The sequence below is a fragment of the Garra rufa genome, chromosome 6 (assembly GCF_049309525.1).
Source record: "Garra rufa chromosome 6, GarRuf1.0, whole genome shotgun sequence".
NCBI classification, from domain to species: domain Eukaryota; kingdom Metazoa; phylum Chordata; class Actinopteri; order Cypriniformes; family Cyprinidae; genus Garra; species Garra rufa.
Genome location: NC_133366.1, coordinates 17654112 through 17674602, shown reverse-complemented (window position 1 = coordinate 17674602; position 20491 = coordinate 17654112). Strand labels below are relative to the sequence as shown.

At 36.1% G+C, this 20491-nt stretch overlaps 2 protein-coding genes across 3 annotated transcripts; both read left to right on the top strand.

The window, feature by feature from the left end:
* The first annotated feature begins 2063 nt into the window (after positions 1–2063).
* Positions 2064–5699, top strand: LOC141337385 (uncharacterized). The gene is made up of 3 exons (XM_073843196.1): positions 2064–2171; positions 2522–2876; positions 4052–5699. Exons 2-3 carry the CDS (start codon positions 2582–2584, stop codon positions 5380–5382), a joined length of 1626 nt encoding a protein of 541 aa, XP_073699297.1. The 5' UTR covers positions 2064–2171; positions 2522–2581; the 3' UTR covers positions 5383–5699.
* A 5623-nt stretch (positions 5700–11322) lies between these two features.
* LOC141337187 (uncharacterized) lies at positions 11323–19229 on the top strand. 2 transcript variants are annotated; one of them, XM_073842961.1, is made up of 7 exons: positions 11323–11400; positions 12171–12589; positions 12756–12816; positions 15171–16298; positions 17304–17371; positions 17464–17507; positions 18452–19229. In XM_073842961.1, the coding sequence occupies exons 2-7, from the start codon at positions 12281–12283 to the stop codon at positions 18558–18560; spliced, it is 1719 nt and encodes a 572-aa protein (XP_073699062.1). In that variant the 5' UTR covers positions 11323–11400; positions 12171–12280; the 3' UTR covers positions 18561–19229. The 2 variants fall into 2 exon arrangements, with proteins under 2 accessions (XP_073699062.1, XP_073699063.1); XM_073842962.1 differs by lacking the exon at positions 11323–11400 and adding an exon at positions 11473–11526.
* The last annotated feature ends 1262 nt before the right edge of the window (positions 19230–20491 follow it).

The following is a 20491-nucleotide window of genomic DNA, read 5'->3' as shown; positions in this document are numbered from 1 at the left end:
AGAAAAGGCTAAATAGTCTTGACAGTCAAAAATGACATCCATAGGAAATTAATGGGAAATGCCAAAAATGCTAAATGTTTTTGTGATGAAATCTGAAAATGAGCATCTGTATAAATACATATTCAAATGCAAACCCTAATAAAAAGTATGTGTTAAAATATTCTTATAAGCAACTAGGGCAGAGGTTTCCAAACTCAGTCCTGGAGAGCTGGTGTCCTGCAGAGTTTAGCGCCAACTTGCCTGGAAGTTTCTACCGTACCTAGTAAGTACTCTGCAGGACACCAGGCCCCCAGGACTGAGTTTGGAGATCCCTGAACTAGGAAATAAACAGCCTATAGGGCTACAAGGCATCCAGTGGCTACTCTGTAGTATTACATGTGATTTTCTTTATGTCTCCCACTAGGTGGCACCAGGTCTTAGAGGTCTTGTCTAGTACTATGCAATCCCTTCACAAAAGAAAAGATTAAAGAATAAATATTATTAAAACTAAATCTATGAATTTCATTAAAAAATGTTACGCTTATTGCAGAGGATCACAAGTTGGACCCCTAAACAAAGAAGGGATAAATTAAGACATCAAACAAGTATCAGCTTTAGTTATGTGAGTTTATTATATGTTATTTAATGTGTCTTGTAAACTGTATTGTAATTTTATGGCATACATTTTGTACATTAATGTTTTCTTTGTTTTGTAAATGACTTTGATCTTCAAATACAGTATGTTACTGAACTTAAAGGAACACTCCACTTTTTTTTTTTTTGGAAAATAGGCTCATTCTCCAACTCCCCCCAAGTTAATTAGTAGAGTTTTACAATTTTGAAATCCATTCAGCCATTCTGCCGATATCACTTTTAGCATAGCTTAGCATAGATAATTGAGTCCTATCAGACCAATAGCATCGCGTTCAAAAATGACCAACGAGTTTCAATATGTGTCCTATTTAAAACTTGACCCTTCTGTAGTTATATTGTGTACTAATACCGGCGGAAAATGTAAAGCTGCATTTTTCTAGGCCGATAAGATTAGGAACTACACTACCATTCCGGCGTAATATTCAAGGATGTTTGCTGCCGTAACATGACCGAAGCAGGCGCAGTAATATCATGCAGCACATGTGCAAATGCTAACCTAGCTGGGAAACTAATTTCAAACTTCCTTGACTATTATGCTGGAATGGGAGTGTAGTTCCTAATCTTATCAGCCTAGAAAATCGCAGCTTTACATTTTCCGCTGGTATTAGTACACAATATAACTACAGAAGAGTGAAGTTTTAAATAGGAGAAATATCGAAACTCGTTGGTCATTTTTGAACGCGATGCTATTGGTCTGATAGGACTCAATGATCTATGCTAAGCTATGCTAAAAGTGGTATCGCCAGAACAGGAGAACGGCTGAATGGATTTCAAAACGGTAAAACTCAACTTATTAACTCGGGGGGAGTTGGGGAATGAGCCTATTTCCAAAAACAGTGGAGTGTTCCTTTAAGTAAGTGTGTAGTTAAAATATTTTTTAACTAAGAATAAAAAAAAACTTAATTCAACAATTTCTTATCTTTCTGTGTGGTCGTGGTACTCCCAGAAACATGAAAGAGAAGAAATTGTTGAAAAAAGTTATGTTTTTCTTTGCTCACAAAAAGTTGCTCATATCTTCATAAAATTATGGTTGAACCACTGATGTCACATGGACTATTATAATGTCCTTACTACCTTTTTGGGTCTTGAATGTGTCAGTTGCGTTGCTGTCTATGCAGGGTCAGAAAGCTCTTGGATTTCATCAAAAATATCTTAATTTGTGTTCTGAAGATAAATTGAACTACATGAGGGTGAGTAATTAATGACACAACTTTTATTTTTGGGGTAACTATCCCTTTAAACTGTTTGGAACACGTTACTGTCACATATTAACAGAATAACCATTTACATCTGTTGTTTTTATACAGCACAGATCAGAATAACTAATGGTTTTAACTTCAACACACTACTTGCACATTGTGTGGCATTCTCCAGTCCACTGGAGGGCAGTAACATAGGAAACGTCAACATTTTTTGCATCCGCTTAAGATGACACTGTCAACATCAACGATCATATTACTACACTATTACCGTCTCTTTTCACGTTATTCCGCGGGTTTTTACTGAGAAATTCGCTGCGTGAGGATCGTTTTAATAAGGTACTTACTGTCTCATTTGTGTGGCTTTTGCTATTTGTCAATATCCAGTTAATGTAATTTACTTTTTACATAAAAGGCCCGAAGAGAGGGTCATTATCGAGCTTATTTTCTATAGAAAACCAAGTGAAAATATTAATATGCATATATACACATAACATAGTTTCGGCAGCTTTGCAGTAATGATCAGATTGTATGTTGTATCATACACGTGGCTGCACAAACAACAATAACAAAACGCCCACCTGCTGACAGTCTTGATGAAAAATTCAGATTTGGAACACTTTGACGAGGGTTTTAGTTGGTCGCCCATAATACCATCGTTTTCTGACTTTCTCTTCGTGTCTTTTTAGGGTGATTATTTTCACCGGAGTCATTCATTTCATCACGGTGTCCTCGAGGCAAAAAGGACGATGTCAGAAGCCCTTTTCCTCACATTCCAGTCTCAGCTCTCCGTTGTCATGGAGACCGTCCTCAAATCAGCCATGTTTGAGATAACCAGGCTGGTGGAAAACAGCTTCCTTGAGGAAGTGGGTCACCGTAAACAGGAGGTGGAGGTCTTGAAACTAAGGTTGCAGGTGTCTGAGAGTAAACTCAGGGAGAAGGAGAGGGAATGGGAACGAGGGAGGAAGACACAGTGTCCGGACTGTGGGCGAACAGGAGATTCCAGCAGCAGAGATGAGAGCCAGCCTGTAGAGACAGTCCGGGGTGAGTTACAACTGTTAGCTGTGGTTATTATTGTTATCTAAAACTATTAAAATCTTTCCATCCTATCCTGTTATAACTTATCCTCTGTAGGGAGGGCTGGACCCTGTCCTAGCATTTCAGACCAGAAGGCAGGCTATTAAAATGTTTTATTTAATTAAAATTAAAAAGAGAATTAGATTTAAATAAAACCAAAACCAAAAGCATATAAAATCGTCATCATTGGGTGTGAGTACATATAGGCCTCATCATTTTGAGATAATGTGTTCAAAAGTCTAAAAAAATCTGTGTGTGACTTTAAGGAATGTCACTACCAAACACCCTTTTTCTGCAATTAAACACACTTTTTTGCGAGGTATTCCATAACATTTAGTTTTTATATGAGTGCAACTGTGCTAGCTAAAAAGTTTAAAAATATCTAAAATGGTCACTACCATCATCTTTGACACCTTTGTTTTTTTGGGTGTTATCCCATGAATTTTTCACTACTGAAACAGTCATGACCGAAACGTCACAGTTTCTGTAGTGACAAAAGTGATATTTTAGTATGTTTTAGTTTGCCAGTTAAAATTCTGTAATGTGATGTGGTTGCTACCAAAGCATTACTGTCTCTACCGAAAATGTGCATGGGGTGTTATGTCAAAAATAAAGTATAGGCCTACTAAATTATTAACTAAGATGTTATAATATTTTTTGCTTCAGTCTATATTCAAACTAATAAATCCTTAGCTTGGAATCAGTATGATCAACTTTTTTGGATTCAAAATACAACAAATCTCATAAATTACACTAAAAATTTAATTTGTTATTGATTAACCTCTGAAAAAAAATGTGACAAAATAACAAAAGATTATATTTACAATGAAGATGTAAGAGAAATCTTAATAGGTCAATATAACCCTTCTAATTAAATTATTATTACTGTGTTTCAGCAGTGTCAAATTTGGGGACAGGACAAATATTCCAAAACTTTCTTAAAATACAATATGAGAATTAGCTGCACAATTACTAGAAATGTGTACCTTAAAATATTTTACAGTTTCCATACATACAATTTATTTGGGAAAAGGCGTTTCCAACTTTAACTTTGGACCATTTCTAAAGAATATGCATTTTAATATACATGTTTAAATACTTTTTGCACTTTTCCTTAATTTGTGTCCTTTCTTCTGGTGCAGGAGCAGACAGTCTTTGTTTAGGCCCAAGCTTGAGAGATCAATCTACCAATCATCCCACACTGACTGAAGATGTGTGGAGTGCTAGACAGCGCCTGGAGTCCACCAAACAAACAACAGCACTCTCACACACAAAGGAAAAGAATGATGCACACAGACAGAATGCAAAAGAGATCATCACACCTAACTCCAATGCACAAATTCCTCAGGATTTTCTGCAGAGGCTTCTGGGCAACTCAGCCGTTCACAGTGAGTCCACTAGTGACTTCAAACCCAGAGTGAGTGATTTAGACAAATCTGAGAAAAACTTTACTCTTGAAAAGGAAATGGACTCAAACCACTCAAGACTGTTACAAAGTCCTGTGGCTCAGGATGCGCACGAGGATTTGCCGCCGTCTTCGCCGAACGGTAGAGTAAAAACAGAAACAGAGCTGGATCTTCTATCTGTCAAGGAGGAGGAAGAGATGGTTCCAGTATGGGAGTGCGTCGACAGAGAAGACGGTTGCCATGCAGAAATGGCTGATCCGAGTCAGGGAGAGCTCAGAGGACCTTGTGATCAGGAGGAGATACAGGTAGAAAGCTTTCCAGGTCTAAACTCTCTCGACATGCCAGACGCCACCTCATATTTCACACCTTATTCAGTCAGCACACTCGTACATCAAGGTATTAGGGCACAACACAGTCATTTATGCACAACAGAGCTGATGCTTTCTAGCATACCAGAGAGGTCACATTCATTAGTCCAACCAGAAAATGGACAAGGTTATCCTGGTTCAAAGAGTTCTGTCCTCTATTCTCACAACGATGTTTGTCCAGGCGAGAAAGCAGTCAGCCAAGTGCAGTACCCAAAGCGTTTCTCCCAGGACAAACGTGGGACGCCTGAACAAATCCATTCAGAAAGATCCCACCGTTGCATCCAGTGTGGGAAAATGTTCCTGAGAGCTTGTGACCTTAAGGCTCATTCGCTGATCCACAAGGGCAAGAAACCTCTGAGCTGTCCGCAGTGCGATCAGACGTTCGCGTACAACTTCGAGCTCAAGGCTCACCAGCGAAACCACTCGGGGGAGCGACCTCACGTCTGTCCGCACTGCGGCAAGGCCTTCGCTCGAATGAGCAACTTCAGGCAGCATCAGAACATCCACACCCGGGAAAAACTCTTCAGCTGTACTCAGTGCGGGATGCGATTCAATCGAGCCACCAACCTGCGAGTTCATCTCAGACGACACAGCCACGCGGGGAAGACCTACAATTGCCCTCACTGTGGAAGGAGCTTTCTGAATCCCAGACAAATGAAGGCTCATTTATTGAAAGCCCATGGAAGAGGAGGGAAATAAATGTATCTGATTTATGTTTGGAAACTGATTCTGAATTGGATCAATTCATGTTTACAAAAAAATGGTCTGCACTGTTAAAACTCAAGAGGACCCACTGAACAACTAAACAAGATCTGGACAAATTGTTATGCATGGAATCTTTTGCATTGCAGAAAGACAAGAAAACTTCGATTTTCTTATAGGTTTAATACATCTGCATTTAGAAATCGGAATTATTTTACTGTTGTGTTATCAATGTGTAATAGCTGGTACATATTATGTATTTAATGTTTTTATGTATTCGTTCCAACAACAGTAAAGACGCAGTATGTAGCACATCCTCTTTTCTGAGAATGTTTGTCTCTTACTTTAGAATTTATATTTTCACTAAAAAGGTAACCCAGCCTTCACCTAAATTGTAATGTGTCCCTGTAGGTTCAACTTTCATGGCATTTTGTTGGAAAAAGTACATGAACCATCAGATGTAGCAACAGCGAGTCAGTAAAGTTAGTCCAAAATGCTCCAGATCCATTTCAGTTTTCCATTCAGACTTCAAGTCTTCTTTTCAGTGCTTGTTTTTTACTTTTGGATTGATGAACACTGCTGTTGGACAATACAAGACCTCCTGCTCAGCCATCTCCAGCAGCATTGTGTCTTGATGCCTGCCTCTCCTGGAGTGATTGTAGTCGGACAACTATTATCCCCTACAGGTCATTATCTGATGGATTTGTATACTTATTTCCAACAAAAGCAGTAAATGCTATCACTTTAAATTGGGAGTATTTAATTTGATGTTTATTTGATTATTTTTATTGTCCCTTCTAATGCAAGACTGCAGATATTTCCGACAAACACTCAGCACTCCCTATGAAATATGATGTTAAATGAGTATTGTCTGTGATAACAAACAAGCAGAACATTACAGAAGCATAGAAATGTTTCTAAATGCATCAATATGATATGAAATTAACAATGAAAATTGTGATGTACTAATTTGTTGTTGTTGTGTGTTATAGACTGGCCGAAGGTTTGCAGAACACGTTTCCACAGAACAAGGAAATTTACACCCCATAAACAAGCAGAGGACATTCAGTGTAAGCTCTTATACAAAATGAGTTTCATTTTTAGGCTTTTGATTGATCATCAAGTAACAGTTTTATTTGTTTATTTTGTCTTCACCAGGTTGTGGCCAGGGAAATCCTGACTCAGTTTCAGGTTTGGCAGAGGGCCTGCTATAGCAGGAACATTGAGTGGGGTCCGATTACAGCGAAGGTTCAGTCCTCTTCATTTGTTCCGTCTGATGAGATAATTCATGTGAATTACCTCAATTAATAATGAGAGTTTATTGTGGTTTACTCTTACACAGATCATTTCTGCATTGCCGCAGTTGTATGGACGGGAGGCGGAGGTGATAGTTCGATGTACTAAGATGCTACACAACCGCAGGGATTACCTTCGAAGGAGAGCAAAGGTTAGCGTTTGTAGACTTAAAGATTTAATCTCTTCATTGGTTGTATGATGATGAATCATACATATGAATTCATCTTATGACACATACTTGTGTTAATGAAGGTAATTCCCTAGGGCTACATGATTTGAAACATACATATTATATTGCTTAGATATTGTGGACAAATCTTTTAACATTTGTCATTTTAAAGGAATAGTTCACCCAAAAATCTAAATTTGATGTTTATCTGCTTACCCCCAGGGCATCCAAGATGTAGGTGACTTTGTTTCTTCAGTAGAACACAAACAAAGATTTTTAACTCAAACCGTTGCAGTCTGTCAGTCTTATAATGGCAGTCAATGGATACCAAATCTTTAAGAGTAAAAAACCCTGCGGCTTGTGACGATACATTTAGGTCTTGAGACACATAACGATCGGTATGTGCAAGAAACTGAACAGTATTTATATCCTTATTTTTCATACACAAATGCATTTTTTCACTTTAGAAGGTCTTTATTAACCTTCCAGAGCTGTGTGGAGTACTTTTATTGATGAGTGGATGCACTTTTTTGGACTTCAAAAATCAAGTGACACCCATTCACTACCATTATAAAGCTGGGAAGAGCCAGAACATTTTTTTTTTATATATATATAACTTCAATTGTACTGTCTGAAAGAAGAAAGTCTTTGCACCTAGGTTGACTTGAGGGTGAGTTAATCATGGGGTAATTTTCATTTTTAGGTGAACTATCCCTTTAACATAACACAATTAGAATAATAGATGGAAAGACAAACAGATTATTTTACACAAATCTTTCTGCAAATCTGTCCTACTAGCACAGGCTGATCTACCAGCACAGTATTTAAGCTGATTAAGTTTATGCTTGTCTGCATTGACCTCACAAAATGCAGTTACTAAAATAAGACTTTGACTAATGATTATTTTGGTAATAAGTTAAGCAGAGAAATAATCAACAGATTATTTGATTGAACCGATATACAAAGAAATATGTTCTGTATAAAAAGGCTATTAAATACATTATGCACAAAAATGTTTTATAATACAAACATCACATTATAAAACAAACTTAGTTTGAAGCAAAAGCACAATTCAAATCAAGTTTCAGTTTAATATGGTCAGCATTATATCATTGCCTATCTGTTAGAAGAGGGTTTTGCTGCAGACTGTAGCACGATGAAATAGTTCATCTATCTGGCATAGGGGATGTTTTTAATGCGAATGCACCATAGAGGATTTTGGTCACGCTCTGGATGTCTTTAATGCGTATGCGATATAATGAGGATTATTGTCATCATACTCCATGACAAGGATGGACTCAACACCAACAAGTGAGACAGTAAGTGAATGAGAACGATTTATGTTGTTATATTGTTCACGTATTTTGATGACACTTGTATTTGACATTAGCCCATTTGGAATTGACTTACTGTTTTCATAACATCATGCTGGGTCCATGTGACCCCTAAATTGCACATGTAAGAATAATTATTACTGATATATACTCGACAAAAATATCAAGCTCATCAAGCTGTGTGTTAGTGAATGTTAATATTCAAAATGCTGATGTTAAATGAGGTTAATCAGTGTTTAATTGTAAATATCCTTTTCTAGACGCATATTACAGTCCTTAAAAATGGAGAAAGCCCCTACATCTTTAAGTGCACTCAGTGTTGTGACAAGTATCACTGCCCATTTTGTGAGACCTGGGTCTACCAGCCAAGAGGGTTAGGAAGTGTTGTTAACCACGTCCAGAATCATCTGAAGTTGGCTGTCCAGCAAGATGGTGTGTATAGTGCTTCCACATCCATTAAGAAGTTGTTTTGTCAAGGCATATGCATTCACTTTTATTTATTTTTCTTTCAGATTTCACTATTATCAAGTGTAACCTAAAATGCAGAGAATATGCACATTTTCATTGCTGCTACTGTTCTGCCACTGTTCTGCGAAGAGGCCAGTTGAAATCTCATCTCATAAAATGCAAGCAGAAGTTCAATGCTGAGGAAGAATTTAAAGAAACATGCTCATTTGAGGAAAGTCCTGAACATGAGTAGTTTTTTTTTTTGTGATACTGTTGATTCATATATTTAGTTCACTGTTAGCCACAGGTAACACTTGTAGTATTTGGTTGATTATTAAAAACTATTTTGTGGAAATAAACATTTACTAAGAATGTATCTGCTTCTTTTTTCAGAACTGTGAGAGAACTGAAATATCTGTGTGCGTTCTCTAAAATAATTTTTAATTTCACCACTATTGAACACCACATGACATGTAGTCTTAACCATGACCTTTTTAAATTCCCAGACCTGCAGTTTTTCTTCTACATATAGTAATAGTAATACAAGTAAAACACACATGTAATGTGAGCACAGTCTCTTGGAGTTAAAATGTAAAACAATACATATAAAAATAATTAAATAAGCAATGAGCTAATGAAATTTCTAAAAAAAAAAAAAAAAAAAAAAAAACAGTAAGTACACAAAAACATTCACTATCTGGTTGAATTTAAAATCAGCTCGACAAATGTGACCCTGGACCACAAAACCAGTCACAAGGGTAATTTTTTTAAAACTGAGATTTATACATTACCTGAAAGCTGAACATTGATGTATTGTTTGTTAGGATAGGACAGTATTTGGTCGAGATTCAACTATTTGAAAATCTGGAATCTGAGTGTGCAAAAAAAAAAAAAAAATCAAAATACTGAGAAAATCGCTATTGTCCAAATAAAGTTCTTAGCAATGCATATAAAAAATTAAATTTTTATATATTTATGGTTGGAAATGTACAAAATATTTTCATGGAACATGATCTTTACTTAATATGCTAATGATTTTTGGCATAAAAGATTTTGACTCATAATGTATTTTTAGCTGTTGCTAAAAATATACCCGTGCTACTTATGACTGGTTTTGTGGTCCAGGGTCACAAATATAACTTCAAATAGTGCCTGAAAATAGTATTGTCTACCAAAAAAATATAAAAAATAAAACTGTGTTTGTGTATGCATATTAAAAGCATACCTGCTTCATCAAACTACAGTCTGCAGCAAAAAAAAAAAAGTTAGTCTGTTGAGGGTTGACCAACAAAGGTTAACTGCTGAAAAGTTTGGGGACAGTAAATGTATTTATTTATTTTTGAAAGAAATGAATACTTTCTGCAGTAAAGAGACATTAGTTGTATCAAAAGTGACAGTAAAGAGTAAGACATAAATGTATCCATTTCCACAAAAATATTAAGCAGAGCAAATGTTATCATCACTGATAATAAGAATGTTTTCTGAAGGATCATGTGACTCTGAAGACTGGAGTAATTGCTGCTGAAAATTCATCTTTGCATCACAGGAATAAATTACATTTATAAATACATTCAGTAAAAACAAACTGCTATGCCTCAGCTTTCTTATTTCATTACTCATGTAAACAGGCAAATGGTGCTTGATTATATTATCACCAAGCCAAAACTGTTTGAAAGTCAGTAGGGCCATTAACTCAGTAAGGAGTCGCTGGACCATTTAACACCCACCTACTGTGAAACTGCCAAAAACCAGGCTTGACTCATTGTGATTCTTTACTGCATATGTAAATTAGGCAGATGACTTAAAGTCTGCTAGTGTGAAACTGTTTTTACCTATTGGCCGGACAGACTCTGTAGTGGGCAGAATAAGCTACAACTTTGACCAGATTTGATTCTGATAAATACAATTTTTGTTTTACTTCAAATTTCATTTTACTTCAGCCAACTCATGACTGGAAAATCTATAGACTTCAGAGAAAGCACAAAAAGGGACTGATGCTCCTTTACTTAAGTGTATTTTTTATTTAAATCACTCACAGCTTTTTGTGTTAAAGCCACATCTCAGTTTATTGTGTTTTTAATTTTTTTCTCCTTCAGGAAACTGCTGTGGAGACAAATCTTTTACCTATGGGCCAGCGATATCTTGTACAACTTCAAAGAGGTGATGTTCAAAATGTAAAGTTGTGAATAAAATATAGTTGTGTGACACTGTTCTCTGTTGTTTTTGTGTGGAGTTTGATATGCTTTCTTTCTTTAAGGGATATAATCAGACAGATTTTGTAACAGTCAAGGGAACTTCTTGTGTCCTTGTGATGGAAAGACAAAATGTGTTTGAAGAACAAAAACTGAGGGAAAAGATTAAAATAAAATAACTAACTAAAACTAAACTAAATTTTAGGTTAATAGTTAAGGTCTGATTTGAAGATCATTTCATGTAAATAACGAAGTTCATTAAGTATGAAGAGCACGAAATGCACAAATACTTGACTATAAATGCATGTAAATCATTTTATACACTTTCCATTATTTTTTCTACTCAAATGAGTTGGTTTATTGTTTCTATGCTTGTCTACATGATTAAAAATATTACGGCACATTCTAACAGCACTACAGTTAAAAATGCAGTTTGTCTGCAATGTTGTAAAATTCGGTTCCTTCGAGGTTTGTTTCCTGTCGGCCCGTTATGCGGTTACGCTTCACATTCCACACAGCAATCGAGGGAATCAGAGCCCCTGTCTCAACCGGGAAAAAAAATTATATTTTATCGAAGGTAAGCTTCCCTCATATTAAACATTTGTTTAGCTTTGAGTGTACACATGTTTACTTAGTGGTTCTTGTTTTCAGAATTTGCACAGGCGCCATCATTAAATGATTCCCGCTTCAGACTATTGATGAGGTGAGGAGAAGTTGTAGCTTTTTTGGAAAAGTTATTAATGGAAAGAACGTGACCGGTTTGTCTTTGTTGGTTTACAGACATATTAGACTCTAACAAATATGTTTGTCTGGGTTTTTTGGGGAAGAAATCAGTTCTCGTCCTTGGCTTGCTTGTTTGCCTCAGCAGACATGTCCCTTTAAACGAGAGAAATGCCCCCATCCACGTTTTTTTCCACAGGCATTACGATACGAGTCATGTCCTGTTTAAACCTCCATAAGCAACTTGCCATACAAATATTCCTTTAGCCACTATTTATGTTATGCGTGTTACGCTTTTAATTTGAATTAATTGTTATTTTAGATCATTTCAATGTAGTTCTTGTTAATACCCAGTTCAAATCAGTTAAACAAAGAGGTTTTCTGCAAAATCACGATTTTCTGTATTCAAGTGGTGAAAAATAAATGACCAATAACCAGTCTGAAGTCATTTATTCACTGCCATAAATGCTTTTAATATTAAATGTAATATTTTGTTAAAATAAATGTTAATACATTTTAAAAGACATCCATAAACTTGCATATAAACACATTCAATATGTAATTCATTAAACATAATGTTAAGTGTTCTGAAAAATCTACATCTTAATATGTCTCCTCTGTTGAAAGGTAACCTGAAATTGGACGGCTGTTTTTCAACTTGACTTTGTATAGTTGCACAATAAGAGGGCAGTAAGTCTGCCCTTTCTGTATACGAAATCCACCACCAAACACGCACAATGGAAGTGGAGGATGCTTTATCTGCTAAGTTCAGGGTCCTGATTCAAAGGCTCATGGTGACGACGACCTCAGAGATAGTCAAAATATTCAGCAAAGTGCTGCTGGAGACCAGAATGGAGATCACCCGGAGCTGGAGGGAGATCGACTTGTTGAAGCAGCAGTTGGAGGAATGTGAGCAGCAAAAGACAGAGGCCATCATTAGGGCTCAGAGGAATGACTTCAAAAGAGAAGATGACGAGATGGAAGTCTCACATGTGAATTCTCAGCCGGACGTACAGAGCTCAGACACGGTCACAGCAGAGGTGGTGGTGAGTGGGCATGTGTTCTGTGGTCATTGTTTCCATTTTTTTTTAGTGATGTGCAAATCTGCATGGAATCAATGATGTTATTTCATTTTACTGACATTATGTTGAAAATGTATTGTTTTCTGTAGAATCATTTGTGCCTTCGTTAATAATGGTTTGTGCATTACAGGGTCCTGAAGAAAGAGCAGTGAATGTCTCAGAAGCAGAGACAACACAGTCATGCAAACCAGGTACTAAAGTTTTTAGATAATTTTTCATGATAATAAACAGCAGTAGACATAAATCACAGGGAAGTAGCATTACAAAATAAAACGATTAGATTATATAAATAAAAGTGGAAATATGAAGAACTGTAAAGTGGTCTTAAGTTACTAGAGTTTGTTCTCACTGACAAAATGCAAAAAAATAAACAACTAATTGACTAACTACATTGCCGCTCAAACGTTTGGGGTCAGTAAGATTTTTTTTATGTTTTTTTTAAAGCTGAATTTTCATCAGCTATTACAGTCTTCAGTGTCACATGATCCTTCAGAAATCATTCGAACATGCTGATTTATTATCAATATAAGAAACAGTTGTGCTGCTTAATATTTTTTTGGAACCTGTGATACTTTTTTTCAGGATTCTTTGATGAATAAAAAGTTAAAAAGAACAGCATCTATTCTAAATAGAAATCTTTTCTAACAGTATGACTCTTTACTATCACTTTTTATCAATTTAGCACATCCTTGCTGAATAAAAATAAAAATTTCTTTCAAAGAAAGAGAAAAAATGAACTGACCCTAAACTTTGAACAGTTGTGTATATTGTTACAGAAGATTTCTATTTTAAGCAGATGCTGTTCTTTTTAAGATTTTATTTATCAAAGAATCTCAAGTGTTGCATGTTCCAAAAAAGATAAAATTAAGCAGCACAACTGCAACATTGATAATAAATAAGCATATTATAATCATTTCTGAAGGATCATGTGACACTGAAGACTGGAGTACATTTACATTTATATTGATTCATTTAGCAGATGCTTTTATCCAAAGCGACTTACAATTAGGAATACAACAAGTGATTCATCCTAAGGAGGCAGATCAACATAGGAAGTGCTCAAAAATACCATATATCTCAGGCATTGTTAGATGAGTGCTGGATAGAAAGGGAAGATCAAAAAATGTTTTTTTTTTATTGAGTAAAATAGTGTCGAAAAAGATGGGTTGTCAGCAGACGCTTGGAAGCTGTTAAGGAGTGTGCATCCGGATAGGGGTGGGAAGATCATTCCATCAGACAGGAACGTTGATGTGAAACGAGAATGTTCTGGAAAGTGATTTCATGCCTCTCTGTGGTGGTACAATGAGGCGTCTTTCACTAGAGGATCTCAGACTTCTGGAGGGAGTGTAGATGTGTAGTATGGAGGTAGGCAGGAGAAGAGCCGGTGGCTGTCCTATAGGCCAGCATCAGTGTCTTGAATTTGATGCGAGCTGTAGCCAGTGCAGTGATATGAAGAGAGGTGTGACATGGGCTGCCTTGGGCTCATTGAAGACCAGTTGTGCTGCTGCATTCTGAATCATTTGTAGAGGCCTGATTGTACATGCTGGAAGACCAGCTAAAAGAGCATTGCAGTAGTCCAGCCTGGAAATGATCAGGGCCTGGACGAGGAGTTGTGCAGCATGCTCTGTTAGGAAGCGCCTGATCTTTCTGATGTTGTGCAGTGCAAACCTGCAAGATCTAGCAGTTTTAGCTGTGTGGTCTTTAAAAGTCAATTGGTCATCAAAGATTACTCCAAGATTTCTGGCTGAAGTCGATGGGGTAATTGTTGATGAACCTAACTGGATGGAGAAGTCATATTGTAAAGTTGGAGTGGCAGGAAAGACAAGGAGCTCGGTCTTTGCTAGATTGAGCTGGAGATGGTGTTCCTTCATCCATGCAGAGATATCCGCCAGACAGCCTGAGATCCGTGCAGCTACCGATGGATCATCTGGTTTGAATGAAAGATAGAGCTGTGTGTCATCAGCATAGCAATGGTAGGAGAAGCCATGTGCCTGTATGATGGGGCCTAGAGATGTGGTGTATATGGAGAAGAGGAGGGGTCCAAGAACTGATCCCTGAGGAACCCCAGTGACAGTGGAGTAATGCTGCTGAACATTTAACTTTGCATCACAGGAAATTTATTTTCAAGTATATTAAAATAGAAAACCACTGTTTTAAATTGCAATAATGTGTCACAGTATTACACTTTTTATTCTGTAATTTAAATCAAATATACGCAGTCTTGATGAGCAGAAAACTCTTCTTTAAAAAAACATTACAAATCTTACTGATCCCAAACGTTTGAACCACAGTGTAGCTAAAATGACTAAAACTGAAATAAAAATTAAAGCTAAATGGAAATGTCAAAAAAAACCCGAAAACTTATAAAAATGGCTAAAGCACATAATAAAAATTTTAAAACGGAAAAAAAAAATACTGTAATGGTATATAAATAATACTAATCTTTTGTCATCACTGTTATTGTGCTGAAGTAAAATGCATTTATTCTGGTGTGCTTTCATTTAATTGTAACAATACTAATTTGCATTTTTTGTTGATTCATTAGGCCAAAAGGTTCAGAAAGTCTGTGCAACTGCTAAAAACAGCCCGAAGACCAAGTGCAAAGAGCCAAAATGCACACAGCATCCAATAAAACCGAAAATGGCTCGTCATGCCAATGTGTCAAGAGTGAAAGTGCGGAAATCATCGTCAAGCAAGACCATATCACAGCCCACATATAAAAGCATTGCAAATGGACCATCTACAAGTGTGGACATATTAACAAAGAGCCCAAAATCAGAGGTGGTGAACAAAAGGAAATTAATCGAAACGCCAAAGCACGCTAATGATGTTAGTGTTGCTCGCGGTCTTCGAGACAGACAGCAACTCAGCATGCAGAGGCACTGTCTGTGTTGTTCATCAGACAAGTGTGACCTGCAGTCTAGCCCCTCCAGAGCACAGCACCAGGTCCCCAGTGTGTATATCTGTCGTAAATGTGAGAGAAGGTTTAAAACAGACCTCCTCTTCAAGAGTCACAATTGCCCAATGCCTCAGAATTGCAACAGGTGTGAGCAAATGTTCACTACCCTTCAGGGACTCACCGCACACAGCCAGGAAGTTCAACCACAGGTCAGCTGCAGTCAGTGTGAACAAACATTTGCTACTCAGTGTGCTTTAACCATGCACAAACAGATCCACACCAGCCTAATTGTCCCCAAGGATATTAAAGCTAAGAGGTTTGAAATTCGTCTCGAAAGAATCTCAGACTCCCAGCTGGAGGCTGCTTTGTCATCAAAAAGCTTTCTCTTGCAACTTAAGTCTTCAAAACAGGATCCTCTAAGTGAATCGCAGAATACGACTGCAGCAGATACAAGTTCTGAATCTGCATGTAAACGCAGTGAAGAATCCACAGCGGTGAGTGTACCTGAGACCCAATTGTCACCCCAAAGCGAAGAAGAAAGCATGGACTCAAGGCCAGGAACCCTGTCGGAGTCCAATGCTGGGCAGTCAAGTGTCAGGAAAGTATATGCCGTCATGTCAGCTTCCTCATCCCAAATTCAGATTAGTGAGGATGCAAATGGATCAGAGTCCCCAACTGTGCATGAAACCGAAAAAGTAACAGATGAAGAAAAACACGCCAGTGCAAGTGATGAATCAGGAATTCGTTCTCCTCCAAGAAAGCGGAAGGTTACAGGTAATTTTACAAAAATTGAGAAATGTTTATTGTACAACATGCACCCATCAGGCGTAACATTATGACCACAGGTGAAGTGAATAACACTGATGGTCTTTTCATCATGGCATCTGTTGCGGGTGGAATATGTTAGGAATATGTAAGGTTTGAGCGAAGTCTGGCCTGTGTGGTCTGATCCAACAGATGAACTACTGTAGCTCAAATTGCTCAAGAAGTTAATGCTGGTTCTGACTGAAATTTGTCAGAATACACAGTGCATCGCAGTTTGTTGTGGGTTGTAGTATTAACTTTGTCAGCTATTTTTAATTTTAGTCTTGGTGTCATTTTAAATGTCATTGTTAGTTTTTTATCATACTTATTCAACCTTATCCTATTTAGTTTTAGTCGACTAAAAGCCTCAGCATTTTAGTCAAAGAAAATCTAAAGCATTTAGTCCAGTGTTAAATTCGTTAACGAAGATGACAACAAAAAATTAGTTAACTTTTTTTTTTCTGTGACTAAGATGAGATGTCTAATATCTGTTGATAAAGTATGATGAAATGTATGCTGCATTTTTATTAACAAGACGAGACGGGACTAGAATGTAATTTGAGGACAAACGTAAAATATTATAACAGTGAAATTCCTAATTGTAATTCCAAATTTCAAAAGCCTATGTTTCTCGGGGTTTGAACTCTTGATATCTGGCAACAACACATGAAAGCTCATGTAGTAGAGGATTGTAGAGCAGTCCGCAATAACATTTTGTCTCCTTTTTTTGATGAAAATAAAGAGGTTTTTGGAAAAGGGTTATATTTAAATATATATATATATATATATATATATATATATATAGATAGATAGATAGATAGATAGATAGATAGATAGATAGTCTGGACCAACACACTATTAGGAAGGTGGTCATAATGTAATGCCTGATCGGTATACAATAAATGACTGGATTCAGTATTTTATCAGTGTTATTGTGGTTATGTTTGAAAATTCAGAGTTGTGTTTTTCCTCTAGATTGCTCTCATGATGCTTACAATGGAGTATTTCCTGTTGAAAATATTCTGAGATGGAGAAACAATAAGGTAGGAATAAATTGCTTTTATGCATCATGCCCTCAAATCATTTTGTAAAAATGACATAATGCTTTACTCTGACATCCATTTCATTTTAAAAGGGAAGAAATGAAGTTCGTGTCAAGTGGATGCCTTGCACATTGTGGTGAGTCTTTGATATCACACTATCAAAAAGAACTGCCAGCACCATTTCTCTAGACATGTAATTCATCAGTCTGTCTATTCATCTATCTAAGTATTGGTCTTTCAATCTATCTGTCTATATAAAATTTAAAAATCTTAAAGTAACAAACTTTTTAAATAATAAATAAGTGTAATACATGTAAAAAAAATAAAATCAGTCTACATCCACATTTCTTAATCACTGAGATCAACATGTTACTGACAGGATCAAAATCAGACAGCACTTTATATATATATATTTTTTTTTAATGTTTTGTTAAAGAGGTCTCTTCTGCTCACCAAGCCTGCATTTATTTGATCCAGAGTACAGAAAAAAATGTGAAATTGTGAAATATTTTTTCAGTTTAAAATAACTACTTTTTTATTTTAAAATGTAATTTATTCCTGTGATTTCAAAGCTGAATTTCATTCATTACTAGTCTTCAGTGTCACATGATTCTTCAGAAATCATTGTAATATGCTGATTTGCTGCTCAAGAAACATTTATTATTATCATCAATATTTTAAACAGTTGAGTTTCTTTTGTTCAGGATTCTTTGATGAATAAAAAGATCCAAAAATCTGCATTTATCTGAAATAAAAGATTTTGTAACATAAAGGGGAGAAATTATATAAATTGCTACTTTACTACTTTAGCAAGGATGCTTTAAATTGATCAAAGGTGATGATAAAGACATTTATCATGTTACAAAAGATTTTTATTTCAGATCAATGCTGTTCTTCTGAACTTTCTATTAATCAAAAAGGTCCACTCAGCTGTTTTCAAAATTATGATAATGTTTTTTTGAGCAGCATATCACAATATTAAAATGATTTCTGAAGGTCATGGTGCTAAAAATTCAGCTTTGTTGAAATATTCAAATTTAAATTAAAATATTTCTGCTTACATTTTATTTGCTTTCTCAGTGGTGCGAAGTTTCAGAACACGTGGGAACCGGCAGAAAGCTTTCCAGGCTATTTGGATGACAAGAACGAAGAGCCGAAGAAAAACATAGAACAGTCAAAAATGATATGATGTGTTGACTCAGCTTTTATGAAGTTTTCTGTTTACACGAAAAGAATGTATGATTTGCAATGCAGTTAATTTAATGAGTTTTTCTTTCAAGGCCATTTTTCCTGTAATAAAATTTGGTTGTAACCGGTTCCTTACAGCTAGATAGATGCATTGATGTTAAATAGGTGATATTAGATTTTAACACGTAGTTTTAAGTGTTAGGAGACGGAAATCTCAGTTTTCTTGTTATAGCTTGTCTTATTGTGATCTACAAATAATTTAGTGTATTATTTTGAGTATTTAGTATTTCAATGACCTCCTATTTACCTCTCTGCAATGTATGTTTGAGATTCAGTTACATGTTTACATGGTTTTTGTATTGGATTTTTTTCACTCAGCAATTTGATTTATGCTATTAATTGGCAAAATTATTTGTGGGTTAATGACATATACTCCAGGCATAAACTTATTACTAAATCATCATTGATGTTCATTGCCGCTTCCTGTTTTTAACTTCTGTGTTATTATACCAAAGGATACAGTAATTGACCTATTTTAGGCAGTTTATGTTAGTGTTTACAGCTGATATTATGCATGCAATCACAGCTGATGTAAGCTGGTAAAAAAAGGTGGTACATGTATTGGCAAACCCCACAAACTTAAATAAACAGTTTTTAAAGTGGCAAGTTTAATACTGGCATGACCTGTCTTTTTAACAGCATGAAATTACTTGCTAGTATTGCCCTCATAATCGTTGTACTTGGTGTATAGTGTATAGCATTTCTAAAGATCAAGATTATTTGCTGGACTTGCGTGGGCACATCTGTGCACACAGCTCAAGATGAAACAGCTTTTAAACAGGTCAAGGTGCTGAAGTCACAAGTACTGGCCTCCAAAAATAGACATTGTGGCTTTAACACCTACAGAGCTCTTATGTGTGAATAAGTTTCAGCTTGTGTCTTTTGATAACTTACTGCTCTAAGTGGAACAACATTTAGTGTGGACTCTGTAAATCTACAGATACAGAAAAGAATTAAGTCGAATTTCATCTGAAAGGTATGTAATAGTTCAACTGAATGTTAAAAGAGTGATCTGATGCCCTAAACATTTCAGAAAAAAATCCATTTGTTACTTTCCATTCCAAAGTGTTATAGATGTAAATGTAACAAAGTTTCATACAGGAAGGAATTAAAGCAGATATTGGACTAAACTTAAACATCCACAATGAGAGTATTCTTCACTGCTCTAACAGGTAAGATCTAAATGTGAAATCTTGTCTTAAAAAGTCTATAAATAGTGTTATTATGGCACTAGTTGTATATCGTATACAGTTAAGGTCATACGTTTACATACACCTTACAGAATCTGCTAAATGTTAATTTTTTACCAAAATAAAAGGGATCGTACAAAATGCATGTTCTTTATATTTAGTACTGACCTAAATAGGAAATTTCACACAAAAGATGTTTACATACAGTCCATAAGAGAAAATAATAGCTGAATTCATAAAAATGACCCGTTCAAAAGTTTACATACACCTGATTCTTAATATTGTGTTGTTTCCTGAATGATTCACAGCTGTTTTTTGTGTAGCGATAGTTGTTCATGAGTCCCATGTTTGTCCTGAACAGTTAAACTGCCTGCTGTTCTTCAGAAAAAAATCCTTCAGGTGCCACAAATTCTTTGGCTTTTCAGCATTTTTGTGTATTTGAACCCTTTCCTACAATGACTGTATGATTTTTGTGATGCATCTTTTCACACTGAGGACAACTGAGGGACTTTTATGCAATTATTACAGAAGGTTCAAACTCTCACTGATGCTCCAGAAGGAAAAACTATGCATTAAGAGCCAGGGGTGTACCCTAACTTTTGAACAGAATGAAGATTCAGACGAAGATCATTTACTACAGCCCTTCAGAAGCTACAGAAGATATGTACATTTCCCAGAAAAC

Coding starts and splice junctions, on each gene's coding strand:
- LOC141337187 (XM_073842961.1), top strand. CDS start 12,281: ATGGAAGTGGAGGATGCTTTATCTGCTAAGTTCAGGGTCCTGATTCAA. Junction 12,590..12,755: donor CGGTCACAGCAGAGGTGGTG/GTGAGTGGGCAT, acceptor TGTGCATTACAG/GGTCCTGAAGAAAGAGCAGT. Junction 17,372..17,463: donor TGAGATGGAGAAACAATAAG/GTAGGAATAAAT, acceptor TCATTTTAAAAG/GGAAGAAATGAAGTTCGTGT.
- LOC141337385 (XM_073843196.1), top strand. CDS start 2,582: ATGTCAGAAGCCCTTTTCCTCACATTCCAGTCTCAGCTCTCCGTTGTC. Junction 2,877..4,051: donor GCCTGTAGAGACAGTCCGGG/GTGAGTTACAAC, acceptor CTTCTGGTGCAG/GAGCAGACAGTCTTTGTTTA.